Source organism: Pristis pectinata, chromosome 17 (assembly GCF_009764475.1).
Source record: "Pristis pectinata isolate sPriPec2 chromosome 17, sPriPec2.1.pri, whole genome shotgun sequence".
Taxonomy (NCBI): Eukaryota; Metazoa; Chordata; class Chondrichthyes; order Rhinopristiformes; family Pristidae; genus Pristis; species Pristis pectinata.
The window spans coordinates 23,309,783-23,324,674 of record NC_067421.1 but is presented as its reverse complement, the minus strand read 5'-3'; the positions used below and the strand labels follow the sequence as shown (position 1 = coordinate 23,324,674).

The window sequence follows — 14,892 nt, the reverse complement described above, 5'->3', positions numbered from 1 at the left end:
CCCAAAGCAGTGGGAAGTGTAGACAGAGTCAATGGATGGGAGGTTGGTTGTAATGCAAATGACAGATAAACAGTTGAGTTGATGAGGTAATGTGCATATATCCTTGAACATCTAATTTATTAAGAAATAACTATTTGAAGACATTTTCCTGATCATTGCTCCCTTGGAGAGAATAGTGTTGGGTATTAGAAGGATTTGCACATTCTGCTGGTTTGCCACATACAGAGAGTTTTGGCCAAATTTATTTGTTGAAAGGCTGGTTAGTACTGTATGGTGAGAAAGATCAGGAAGGGACCTACATCCTCTGGACACCAGTATCTATTTGGTATTGGTATTAGTTTATTATTTTCACTTGTACCGAGGTACAGTGAAAAGCTTGTCTTACAAACTGATCGTACAGGTCAATTCATTACACAGTGCAGTTACATTGAGTTAGTACAGAATGCATTGATGTAGTACAGGTAAAAACAATAACAGTACAGAGTAAAGTGTCACAGCTACAGAGAAAGTGCAGTGCAATAAGGTGCAAGGTCACAACAAGGTAGATCGTGAGGTCATAGTCCATCTCATTGTATAAAGGAACCATTCAATAGTCTTTTCACAGTGGGGTAGAAGCTGTCCTTAAGTCTGGTGGTCCGTGCCCTCAGGCTCCTGTATCTTCTGCCTGATGGAAGAGGAGAGAAGAGAGAATGTCCCGGGTGGGTGGGGTCTTTGATTATGCTGGCTGCTACACCAAGACAACGAGAGGTAAAGACAGAGTCCAAGGAGGGGAGGCTGGTGTCCATGATGTGCTGGGCTGTGTCCACAACTCTCTGCAGCTTCTTGCAGTCTTGGGCAGAGCAGTTGCCGTACCAAGCCGTGATACATCCAGATAGGATGCTTTCTATGGTGCATTGGTAAAAGTTGGTGAGAGTCAACTTTTAGTCAACTATTTGGATGTCAGCCCAGAATTCTGGTAAGAACATCAGTCTCTGCTTTCCAGTAATGCCTGGAACAGGGTTCAAAGACTATAGTTTTTGACTCGTATGCTCTATAGTTTTTGGCTCACTCCTTTTGAGGATCTTTCAATCTTTGGACAAACACCAAGTAAGTTTTTAACTAAAAGATCAATAGTATTTTTTAATGTCTCATTTGTAGAGCATAGTATGATATCTGTGTAGTCATCCTTCCTTGCATTTTCTCAGTTCCGCAGGGAATATCATAAGTGCTTGTGGGTGAGTGTAATGTGAAAAGGATTACAGAAATCAGCTCACAAACATTAGATGTGGCTTATGGATTTTGTGTTTGGAAGTGGTTATGTGATCCCCATATGTGGTTGTCGATCTGTTATAGGGCAAGTAAAGAGTTTTTTTTTCTATTTTTAGAATGCAGTCCTGAAGCCCAGGGGCTTTTGAAAGGGTGGATTCCAGTAGAATCTGTATGGTGATGGGGTTTCTGCCCTGTTGTACTTAAAGCATAGAACAGTACAGCACAGGAACAGGCCCTTCAGCCCACGATGTCGCGCTGAACTAATTAAGCTAATGATGCCTAATTAAGCTATCCCTTCTGCCTGCACAAGATCCATATCCCTCCATTCTCTGCACATTCATGTACCTATCTAAGAGCCTCTGTCGTATCTGCCTCCACCACTACACCTGACAGAGCATTCCAGGCACCCACCACTCTGTGTAAAAATAAAACTTGTCCTGCACATCTCCTTTGAACTTGCCCCTTCTCAAGTGCATGTCCTCTAGTATTAGACATTTCAACTCGGGTGGGGGGGTGGTGGGGAGAAAGATACCAGCTGTCCATTCTGTCTATGCTTCTCACAATTTTATAAACTTCTATCAGGTCTCCCCTCAGCCTCCACAGCTCCAGGGAAATACTTGTCTGAGTGCTGAGTGGACCAATTGCATACATTCATTGTTTGCTCTCCAACAGCACCCTGAAGTCCACCGCTCTCCATCCTTGCTGTAAATTACTCTGTTGCAGCAGCAGGGTTGCCCTGTGAACCCTGGAGGATTGATGTTCCAGAACATCTAGTACATGTGTCCTTGCTGAAGTAGCATGCTGGACTTTGCTTGTGTGCTACAAATATGTGTTCCTTTCATTTACTTATGATCTGTCTTATCAATTAACCCTGAGCAATGTTTGGTGCCAGCAAATGAGAATGTACAAAAATGAGAATTATGATCATAAAGCAGCAAGATGAATGGGATGCTTTTCAAATTAACAGCAGTGCTTGTTTCAGGAATGGGATAAACCAGCAACATTTTAAAATCATTATTGAATGGAATACGTCAACATTGGGGCATGCAGACAAGCTTGACTTTGCTCCAATTACTTCCCTTTGCCACACTTCACCCATAACGTTTGTCTGGACAAAGGAGCTGGATTGTCCAGTCTCGGCTGGTAGCAAGGCACATTGGTCCCGTGGCCTGAAGTATCAGTACGTGAGTTGAAGATGTTTTGTCTGCTGAGGGAGTGGGATGGGATACAGGACAGAAATGAATAGGGCTCTCTGTGAAAGGTCTGCTGTAAGTGGGAGTGCCAGTTAAAACTGGACGCAGCTGGCAAAGATTTGTTGTATCTTTGCACCATCTAATCAGGAAAGGTGATAATCGGTGTGTAATGTAGTAACTTGAGAATTGCTTGTGTGTGTTTTTTTCAATGCAAAAATGTAGTTCCAACTATACCACCAATATTATTTACTTAATCTCCAAAACTGAAGGAGAACTCTTCAGCTCCTTTCTTTGTACCTGCAGTCCTGAGGCCCAGTGTGATAAGCTGCACTGCTCCTTAACTCAAGACTTACCAAGTTTAATATCTGGGATGCACTGCAGGAAGAAAATGTGTAATTCAGAACAATTGTTACCCAGATTTTATCCTATTCTAAAGATCAAATGTTGAGGAATTAAAAAATTAAGCTGGTTCTTGTATTCCTTCATGAACTCTAGCCAGGCATCTTTTGGGCACGAAACAAAAACAAGCAAAAGTTTATGTCACTAATGTAAATATTTTTTGCTGTGGTCAGCTAGAACTTTCTGCAGCTTGATTTGTCCACCGACTGTAGGCCTGCATTTTCTGTCGTACCTGGCTTCTATGCCCTTTTCAATTCAGTGCCATAAATTCTCAAAATAGCCTTTTCTAAATGTGAGTTCTTTGCAGTAAATCATAGAAACAGACAAGACAATGTAATGTCCAGTGGCTGGTCAGTCCCTCTGGAGGCTGAGGACTATATTGCGAGAATGTTGTACTTCGAGCTGTAGTGTCCCTGAATTCTGCTTGAACTCTTAGAGTCTTACGGTATGGAAACGGGCCCTTTAGCCCAACTGGTCCACGCTGATGAAGATTCCCATCTAAGATAGTCCCATTTGCCCGCGACTAGCCTTCTTACTTTTGTACAGTCATAAAATCAGAGTAATGCACCATGGTTACAGGCCCTTCAGCCCAACCACTCCATGCTGACCATGGTGCCCACCCAGCTAGTATTCCTGTTATGGACTCAGTGAAAGTCCCTTTAAGATAGAGAGTGTGTGTGTATGTGTGTGTGGGGCGTGCTTACGTCAATAGAAGATAAAGGACGTAATGACGTTGTTGAAGAAGTAAGAAGAAGAAGAAGGAGAGAGAGAGAGAAGGGAGAGAGACACCAGCCTGCTTGTTTTCTCTATCGATGGATGAGAAACAATAACTGTGTTTGCCACTGAAATCCATGTATGGAAGTTGGAAGTAATCCGGTGGAGTTCACTTTGTTGCTGACCTGTAGAAGGAAACAGGTATTTGTGTGTGGACGACCACGGTTCGGATGCTTTTCGGGGTGAGGAAGTCACTACCGAGTAAACACTGAAGTGTCGTTTGGGTTCCATCGTGGAACATTTGGATTTCGTATGTACTCTCTCTATGTTTTTCTACATCTACATCTTATCTTCAGACAACGGTGGTTGTTGAAGAAGCCCTTGCTCATGTTTCACCTTATGGCTTGCGGAACTGAACTTTAAGAACCATTCCGGAACTGGGAGTTTTGGACTTTGTCACACACACACACGAAGAGTTTAGTTTTGGGGTTAACGTTCGAGGTTTAACATTCTTGAATTCTAACATACTAACATTTTTTTTTTAACTTTTATTTTACGTATTATCATAAGTAGTGATTAATAAAATAGTTTTTAACACTGAATCATGCTGTGTGTTTCTTTTGTTGCTGGTTTGTGACATTCCTAATTGTTTCTCACCCTTGATCTTGTCTGACTATATTATCACACTGTTGACCAGTTACTGTTTAGCTTTAACCTCTTGCATTTTAGTGATGGGTTCCTATTTACTTGCACATGCTAAGTGTTTTTGACCTTTCATGGTTGGAGTCAAACATTTCTTTTTACTATGTTGAGATCATTTGTGGTAGTTATATTGGCAATGCCTATAATGTTCTTGCACGTGGTAGGAGAAGCAGAGGTCTGTTACAAGTTTGAGAATAATTAGTTCCAAGGCAATAATAATAATGTGTAAATTTAGGTTTTTTTTCCTTTTAGATAGCTCATTTCTGTTAACTTGCAGATTGGCTAAGAACATCATGGGTTAAATCCCCTAATGTGTGTTCTAAACAGTGCCAAATGTTAACCTTCAATAGACAAGGCAAGGCTTTCCTTGACTAACCAAATCATAGCAATAAGCCTGTCCTTTGGGATCCTGGTTAGAACATAGAACAGTATGGCACAGTATGGGCCTTTCGGCCCACGATGTTGTGCTGACCTATATAAACCTTATCTCCATTTAATCTATCCCCCTTTCTATTTCACCTCCCGTATTCATCTATTTTTCTTTTGTCCATGTACCTATCTAATAGTCTCTTAAATGATCGTATCGTATTGGCCCCTACCACCATCCCCAGCTGTGCATTCCAGGCACTCACCACTCTTTTTTTGAAAAAGAAGCAAAAAACCTACCTCTGACATCTCCCCTGAACTTTCCTCCATGCGCCTTAAATGGGTGACTTACAGTATGGCCATTGCAACCCTGGGGAAAAGATGCTGGCTGTCTACTCTGTCTATGCCTCTCATAATCTTATATACCTCTATCAAGTCTCCACTCATCCTCTGTTGCTCCAAAGAGAAAAACCCTAACTTGCTCAGCCTCTCCTCATAAGACATGCTCTCCAGTGCAGGTAGCATCCTTGCAAATCTCCTCTGCACCCTCTCCAGAGCTTCCACATCCTTCCTATAATGTGGTGTCCAGAACTGAACACAATATTCCAAATGTGGTCTAACCAGAGTCTTTTAGAGCTGCAACATTACCTCTCAGCTCTTGAACTCAGTCCCCCGGCTAATGAAGGCCACACCGTACACCTTCTTAACCGCCCTATCCACTTGTGCAGGAACCTTGAGGGATCTATATACATGGACCCCAAGATCTCTCTGTTCCTCCACACTGCTAAGAATCCTACCATTAACCATGTACTCTGCCTTCAAGTTCATTCTTCCAAAGTGTATCACTTCACACTTCTCCGGATTGAACTCCATCTGTCACTTCTCCGTCCAGCTCTGCATCCTGTCTAAATCCCATTGCAACCTATGACAGCCTTCTTCACTATCTACTACACCACCAACCTTTGTGTCATCTGCAAAATTACCAACCCATTCTTCCACTTCCTCATCCAAATCATTTATTAAAAATCACAAAGAGCAGGGGTCCCAGAACAGATTCCTGGGAACACCACTACTTACCAACCTCCAGGTCAAATACTCCCCTTCTACAACCACCCTCTGCCTTCTGTGGGCAAGCCAATTTCAAATCTGGACAGCGAAATTTCCATGGATCCTATACCTCATGATTTTCTGAATAAGCCTACAACGGGGAACCTTGTCAAACACCTTGCTAAAATCCATATATACCACATCCACCGCACTACCTTCATCAATTTGTCTTATTACTTCCTCAAAAAAGACTCTATTAGGCTTGTGAGGCACAACCTACCCTTCACAAAGCCATGTTGACTATCCCTAATAAGACCATGCTTCTCCAAATGCTCATAAATCTCATCCCTAAGAATCCTCTCCAATAGTTTGCCCACCATTGATGTAAGACTCACTGGTCTATAATTCCCAGGATTATCCCTTTTATCTTTCTTGAACAATGGAACAACATTTGCCATCCTCCAATCCTTTGGTACCACTCCTGTGGCCGGGGAGGACTCAAAGATCATTGTTAATGCTCCAGCAATCTCTTCCCACGCTTCCCATAGTAACCTTGGGCATATGCTGTCTGATCTCAGGGACTTATCTATCCTAATGCTTTTTAGTAGCTCCAACACTGCTTCTTCCTTAACCTCAACATGCTCTAACACATTTGCCTGTTGTACACTAACCTCACATTCTTTTAAGTCCCTCTCCCTCTCCCTGGTGAACACTGAAGCAACATATTCATTTAGGACCACACCTACCTCTTTCACCTCCAGACACATTTTTCCCCCTCTTATCCTTGAGCAGTCCTACCCTCACCCTAGTCATCCTCTTGTTCCTCACATATGTGTAGAATGCCTTGTGTTTTTCCTTAATGCTACTTGCCAAGGCCTTCTTGTGTCTGCTTCGAGCTCTCCTAAGTCCCTTCTTCAGCTCCTTCCTGATGACTCTCAAGAGCCCTATCTGATTTTGGCTTCCTAAGTCTTAAATATGCTCCCTTCTCCCTCTTGACTAAACCTTCCACCTCTCTTGTTAACCATGGTTCCTTCACCCTACCATCCTTTCCTTGTCTCAACAGGACAAATCAATCTAGAATCCCATGCAAGTGGTCCCCAAACAACCTCCACATTTCGCGGTGCATTTACCAGAGAACATCTGTTCCCAGTTTACGCTCCCAATTTCTTGCCCAATACCATCGTAATTTGCCCTCCCCCAATTAAATACTTTCCCATAATGTCTGCTCCTATCTTTGTCCATGGCTATGCTAAAGGTCAGGGAGTTGTGGTCACTATCCCTGAAATGCTCACCCACCGAGAGGTCTTTCACCTGACCAGGTTCATTGCCTAATACCAGATCCAGCATGGCCTCCTCTAGTTGGCCCGTCTACATACTGTGTCTGGAATCCTTCCTGTACACACCTAACAACACTAAGGAATATTTGGGAAGTTGAAGTCACCCATGACAACAACCCTGTTATTTTTGCACCTTTCCAAAATCTGCCTACTTATCTGCTCCTCAATGTCCTGATGGCTATTTGGGGGCCTATAGAATACTCCCAATAGAGTGATCGCACCCTTCTTGTTTCTGACTTCCACCCACACTGACTCAATAGATGATCCTTCTATGATGTCCTCCCTTCCTACAGCTATGATATTATCCCTGATTAGCAACGCCACCCCCTACCCTTTCTACCCCTTCCCTATCCCTTTTGAAACATCTAAACCCCAGAACCTCAAGCAGCCACTCCTGCCCTTGTGACAGCCAAGTCTCTGTAATGGCCACACATCATAATTCCATGTACTGATCCATGCTCTAAGTTCATCACCCTTATTTTTAACACTTATAGCATTAAGGTAAACACATTTCAACCCATCAAACTGATTGCATTTATGCCCCATCCCCTGCCTATCCTTCCTCGCCTTCTTTGTACACATCACATCTACTTCTACACCAAGTGATCTATCTTCTAATCTAACACTCGGGGTTCTCATCCCCCGTCAACCTAGTTTAAACCCTCCCCAACAGCTCTAGCAAACCTGCCTGCAAAGGCATTGGTCCCTCTCCAGTTCAGGTGTAATCCGTCCCTTTTGTACAGGTCATACCTACCCCAGAAGAAATCCCAATGATCCACAAATCTGAACCCCTGCCCCCTGCACCAACTCTTCAGCCATTCATTAGTCTGCTGTATCTTCCTGTTCTATCCCTCCCTGGCACATGGCACAGGCAGCAATCCAGAGATTACTACCCTTGAGGTCCTGCTTTTTAGCTTCCTTCCAAACTCCCAATACTTGCGCTTCAGGACCTTATCCCTTATTTTGCCTCTGTTATTGGTGCCAATGTGCACCATGACTTCTGGCTCATCAATTTATTGCACCAACACAATAATCTTTTAAAATCTTTTAAATATAACACTTATTATGCATTTGTGGACTACAGCCCCAGAATTTCAAAACCTGTTTTCTTGTGCAAGAGTATTTAAAAAAAAATTATTAATATTTATGTGGTGCATTTTAGGACCTTGAGATGTCCCAAAATGCCCTACAACAAATATAGTTACTGTTCTAATGTAGGAAATGTAGGAATTGAGCCTTGTTTAATAAGTAACCCAATTCAAATTGCATTTTCAGAAACCATCAAGGATTTATTACTTAGCTATAAAATTGTGATATGTAATGTAATATGTACTGTGTAACTGAATTATCTATGGCAAAAATATTAAAAGTGTAGGTTACTGTAGCAATTGCAAATGAGTGTATAAAAGTTTTTCTTTTAATATAGCACCAGTAGTCCAATAGTAGAACATTCCTTTTTCAATAGAAGACGGAACTTCAATCGTGGTATTGACTGACATTCGTAGTCAGGCTCCATGGTTATGAAGTTGCTGCTTTGGGGTTTTTTTGTGTACAGCCAGCTAATTACACACAACCCATTTTGTGTCTTCTATTCTATTGCTAAGAGATATAACCTTGCATATAAGATAAGATATTTATTAGTCACATGTACATTGAAACACACAGTGAAATACATCTGTTTGCGTTACTGAGAATGTGCTGGGGGCAGCCCGCAAGTGTCGCCACTCTTCCGGCACCAACATAGCATGCCCACAGCACCTAACCTGTACGTCTTTTGGAATGTGGGAGGAAACTGGAGCACCTGGAGGAAACCCACGGGGAGAATTCACCTGGGGAGAATGTACAAACTCCTTACAGACAGCCGCGGGAATTGAACCCGGGTCGCTGGCACTGTAAGAGCGTTATGCTAACTGCTACAGATTTTCTGGTAACCCAATATCAAGTAGATTCTCATTAGCTGGATACATCTAACTTATTCCCAAGGAGTTTGGATGCAAGCTAACAGAGCCAATGGTTAGAGTTGGGTATCACCACTTACTTTGTCTTAGTCTTTGTGAGTAGCTTTCAGGTTGATTTTCTCCCTCCCAGCAGACTGTGATTACTTCATAGGCTGGAAGCTTCCATTACAGCAACATTTTCCCCTTTTCACCACAATGCATATTGCAATTTGTCTGCGGGCATTCTTTCTTATGTGCCCTTGGAGCTGAACCATGAAGGAGAACTGCTTGGCTCACCTAATATGTGATGATCATTTGTTCCCTCTATTCTTAAAACTGAAGGGATTTACAGGGCAGAGGGAACTTTCCTGCTAATAATGTATGAGAGTTGATGTGTTCCCTCTCTGAGGCCAAGAGGGGGAGTTTGCCAAAACAATATTTCAAATAGCTTATTGCATTTTGATATTTTCTTCAGGATATGAGTTTCACTTATCCTGCGGGAAATGCTGAACAATTTAATATACTTGGTGTGTGTTGTAAAATTTTGTTTTGTTACCAGTAGGTGCTACTTTCAGACGTGAAGTGCACAAACAGAAGAAGTAGAACACGGTAGCCTTTGTTTCTGTTAGCATTAATTGCAAATAGTGATAACAGTTGTAGAACAGTTAGTTATGCAGTGGAGAGGAAGCTAGAAAAAAACTGCTATTATCGATTCACAATTGTTACAAATATACGGCTGCTGGCTGACTTTTCTGTGAGGCAGATTCCAGTACCCGTGGCATCAAATAGCCTGACTGAATTCTGCTGATGCCAGCGTTTAGATCTTGCTGACAATTGTTCTCTTTTTCTTTCTCCCAGGCTGCCAGTATCAGCAAAGCTATTAACAGCCAGGAGGTACCTGTCAAAGAAAAGCATGCACGCAGTATCCTTTCTTTAAAAAGAGTAAAGGTAAAGCAAATAAAACTAAGCAGAGTTTACCTAGACTTGATACAGTCACACTCTTCATTCATCAGTTTCCATCCCTGTCAAATGAATAATATATTGGCCTGGGTATTAAAACTTCTCCTCTCTGATCATCTATCAGAATCAATAGCGTAGACAAGATGACGAGTAAAACCTTTTCCTGACGTGCATGAACAGAGTTCTTTAATTCCAGTCTGGAAACACACCTTGCATCAGTGTGCTGTTTCCATTTTCCACTGCATCCTTCTATTCCTAGTTGATTGATCAAAAGGGAAAAAAAACTGAGATAGTGGGGTGGAGCACTTCTTAAAGCAAGCGATGGAATGAGTCATTTGTAGAACACTGTCCCTTGAAGTGAAAAGAAATGCGTCATCAACTGATTTAATTCTTTCCATTATATGATTGCATTTTATATGGAAATTTGCCTTCAATTCAAGCATGTTAACTGTTTTCTGCTCGTTCCCATTTTGATTATAGATTTGATTTCTTTTTAATATCCTTTCTTCATCTGTGCCTGTGCACGTGTCCTGCATCCAAACCTGAAAGAGGAATGTAAAGGGAATGACAATTAACCAGAAGGATGTAGATTAGTAAAAAGCTTCATTTGCATTTGCAAAAATAAAACACATTGATTACATCAATGTTCGTAATTTACACAGACTCTGCTCTTGATGTCAGACCTTCTATGCTTTTTCATCTTTTTCACTAGACTCTACATATAATTGTGATGGGTCAGGACAAGATTGCACAACCCAAGTAAAGAACCAAATAAGAGAGCTGAACAGAATTCTACTTTTTTTGTAATAACTTCAATGCAAATTTTTTTCAATCAATTTGAGTTTTCATAAGCTTGGAATGGGAACAGACAATTTAATCAATGATGGCTTGCCGTTGAAAATGTTATGCTTGTTAATATATAACGTGCAAATTATTCATAAGCCAGTAATACAGATCTTTCTTGCTTTAAATTACTGTATTCATTTGTTCATTTGGCAATTGTTCCATATTTAAGAAAGAAAACTGAATATTACATATATAACCTTTTAAAATGTTTTTCTGAATGTTAATTTATTAATGAATTACGATGACTAAAGATGGAAATATTTTTTCATTGATTCATGTATGTGCGTGTTAAAAATTCCATCCTGCCATGCCTATGAATAAGGCTGTTCTGACAAAGGAAAATGATCATTAAATTTACAATATGATGAGCTAGGGTTGGATATAATTTCAAAGTGCTGATTGTTTTAGGAAGCAAATTATGGTAATTTGCTTAAACCAGAATATGTCTCTTCAATGAACAATGCCACCTTAAACTGCTGACAATAACTGATGAATAATTGGAATGAAAATGCCTTTCTTCATGGACTGAAAGAATTTTATTCTCGGAGGAGAATCGTATGGTATCTTCCAAAAACAACTATCTGTTTAAACTTAAATAATTATTCCATGTTGCCAAAATCCCTGTAAATGAAAGTATAATTTGTGATTGTGCCTGTAATCAGGAACTTGCATTATGGATGGGCAGAATATTAATTTTAAATGACTGAACAGTGTGATATTTAACTCATCCATCTGTGAATTTTCTTGACTCCTTTTGAATGAATTATATTGGGAACACACCATGAGAAAGGAGCATTTACCTTCTGGTCCTATGCTATTGGTCTTCCATTATCCAGCAGTTCCATCATGAGCTGGAAGTTCTGCCATGTTCTACACAAAGTTTTGAGAGATGGACATCCAAATGTAAGTAATTTTTGCTACTTGTGAAGACTCTAATGAAAGAAAGCAGTTTAAATCTGTTCCATTAACTTTAATTTACATTTATATATAATGCAATTTAAATGTAGCTCTTAAAAACTGTTTCAATTAATTTAAAGTCACTGCTGTAATATTGGAATTGTGGCAACCAATATGTGCATAGCAGGCTTTCTTAAACAGCAATCTGGTAATGACCCAGTAATCTGTGTGTGATGTTGTTTGACGGATGAATATTTCACAGAATCAGAATACTGCAGCACAGAAACAGGCCCTTTGGCCCATCCAGTCCATGCCAACCTGATCTTCTGCTTAGTGCCATCTACCTGTACCCGGACCATATCCCTCCAAACCCCTCCCATCCATGTACCTATCCAAACTTCTCTTAAGTGTTACAATTGAACTTGCATCTACTTGCAGCTCATTCCACACTCGCACCACCATCTGTGAAGAAGTTTCCCCTCAGAATCTCCTTAAATATTTCACGTTTCACCCTAAACCTATGACCTCTAGTTCTAGTCTCGCCCAACCTGAGGGGAAAAAGCCTGTATGCATTCACCCTATCTATACCTATCATAATTTTATATACCTCCATAAGATCTCCCCTCATTCTCCTGTGCTCCAGGGAATAAAGTCCTAACCTATTCAACCTTTTCCTCAAGTCAGATCTTCAAGTCCCAGCAACATACTTGTAAATTTTCTCTGAACTCTTTCAAGCTTATTGATATCTTTCCTGTAGGTAGGTGACCAGAACTGCACACAGTACTCCAAGTTTGGCCTCACCGACATCTTGTACAACTTCAGCATAACATCCCAACTTCTGTACTCAGTGCCCTTATTTATGTAGGCCAACGTGCCAAAAGCTCTCTTTACAACCCTATCTACCTGTGATGCCACTTCCAAGAAATTATGGATCTGTATTCCCAGGTCCCTTTGTTGAATGTTGAATCCAATTGGCTGCGTCATCCTGACTACCAAGCTACTTAACCTTCTGGACCAGCCTCCTATGCCTTTGACGAAGTCCAGCCTTGCTGAGGTCCAGGTAGACAACGTCCACCACCTTTCCTTCACCAACCTTCTTGGTAACCTCCTTGAAAAGCTCTATAAGATTGGTTAGACATAACCTACCATGCACTAAGCTATGTTGACTATCCCTAATCAGGCCCTACATCCTGTCCCTTGGAATACCTTCCAATAATTTATGCACGATTGACGTCAGGCTCACTGGCCTATAATTTCCCGACTTATTCTTAGAGCCTTTCTTGAACAACGGAACAACATTAGCGATCCTCCAGTCCTCCGGCACCTCACCCGTGGCCAAGGATGTTTAAAGTATCTCTGCCAGGGCCCATGCAATTTCTGCACTAGCCTCCCACAAGATCCAAGGGGACACCTTGTCAGGCCCTGGGGATTTACACACCTTCATTCACCTCAAGACAGCCATCACCACCTCTTCCATAATCCGGATACGGTCCATGACCTCACAACATATTTGCCTCAGTTCTATGGTCACTGTCTGTCTCCAGAATAAATACGAATGCAAAAAATTCATTTAAGATTTCCCCCAATCTCTTTTGGCTCCATTGCAGAGATGACCACGCTGGTCTTCAATAGGACCAATTTTGTCCCTTACTAATCTTTTGCTCTTAATATAGCTATAGAAACCCATAAGACAAAGGAACAGAAGTCGGCCATTCAGCCCATCGAGTCTGCTCCGCCATTCTATCATGAGCTGATCTATTCTCCCATTTAGCCCACTCCCCCGCCTTCTCACCATAACTTTTGATGCCCTGGCTACTCAGATACCTATCAGTCTTTGCCTTAAATACACCCAACGACTTTGCCTCCACAGCCGCCCGTAGCAACAAATTCCACAGATTCACCACTCTCTGGCTAAAGAAATTTCTCTGCATCTCTGTTCTGAATGGGCGCCCTTCAATCCTGAAGTCGTGCCCTCTTGTACTAGACTCCCCTACCATGGGAAACAACTTTGCCACATCTACTCTGTCCAGGCCTTTTAACATTCGAAATGTTTCTATGAGGTCCCCCTTCATTCTTCTGAACTCCAAGAAGTACAGCCCAAGAGCCGTCAAACGTTCCTCATATGTTAACCTCTCATTCCTGGAATCATTCTAGTGAATCTTCTCTGAACCCTCTTCCAATGTCAGCACATCCTTTCTTAAATAAGGAGCCCAAAACTGCACACAGTACTCCAAGTGAGGTCTTACCAATACCTTATAGAGCCTCAACATCACATCCCTGCTCTTATATTCTATTCCTCTAGAAATAAATGCCAACATTGCATTCGCCTTCTTCACCACTGACTCAATCTGGAGGTTAACTTTTAGGGTATCTTGCACGAGGACTCCCAAGTCCCTTTGCATCTCTGAATTTTGAATTTTCTCCCCATTTAAATAATAGTCTGCCCATTTATTTCTTCTACCAAAGTGCATGACCATACGCTTTCCAACATTGTATTTTATTTGCCACTTCTTTGCCCATTCTCCTAATCTATCCCAGTCTCTCTGCAGACTCTCCATTTCCTCAACACTACTCGCCTCTCCACCTATCTTTGTATCATTGGCAAACTTAGCCACAAAGCCATTTATTCCATAATCCAAATTGTTGATATACAACGTAAAAAGCGGCCCCAACACGGACCCCTGCGGAACACCACTGGTAACTGGCATCCAACCAGAATAGGATCCCTTTATTCCCACACTCTGTTTCCTGCCAATCAGCCAATGTTCTATCCATGCTAGTAACTTTCCTGTAATTCCATGAGCTCTTATCTTGTTTAGCAGCCTCGTGTGCGGCATCTTGTCAAAGGCCTTCTGAAAATCCAAATACACAACATCCACTCCATCTCCTTTGTCTAGCCTGCTTGTAATTTCCTCAAAAAATTGCAGTAGGTTTGTCAGGCAGGATTTTCCTTTAAGGAAACCATGCTGAGTTCGGCCTATCTTGTCATGTGCCTCCAGGTACTCCGTAACCTCATCTGTGACAATCGATTCCAACAATTTCCCAACCACCGATGTCAGGCTGACAGGTCTATAATCTCCTTTTTGCTGCCTCGCACCCTTCTGAAATAGCAAAGCCTTGGGATTCTCTTTCACCTTGTCTGCCAGAGCAACCTTGTGTCCTCCCTTTGTCCTCCTGTTTTCTCTCTTAAGTGTTCTCTTGCATTTCTTATACTCCTCAAGTGCCTCATTTGATCCTAATTGCCTA

The 14,892-nt window shown here is 41.6% G+C and overlaps 1 protein-coding gene across 1 annotated transcript in view; it reads left to right on the top strand.

The window, feature by feature from the left end:
- hip1rb (huntingtin interacting protein 1 related b) overlaps positions 1-14,892 on the top strand; it is a 113,834-nt gene that overhangs the window by 26,423 nt on the left and 72,519 nt on the right. The window contains exons 2-3 of the mRNA XM_052032134.1: positions 9,802-9,866; positions 11,511-11,652. Of these exons, the coding sequence (XP_051888094.1) occupies positions 9,802-9,866; positions 11,511-11,652 (207 nt within the window). The remainder of the gene's footprint in view (positions 1-9,801; positions 9,867-11,510; positions 11,653-14,892) is intronic.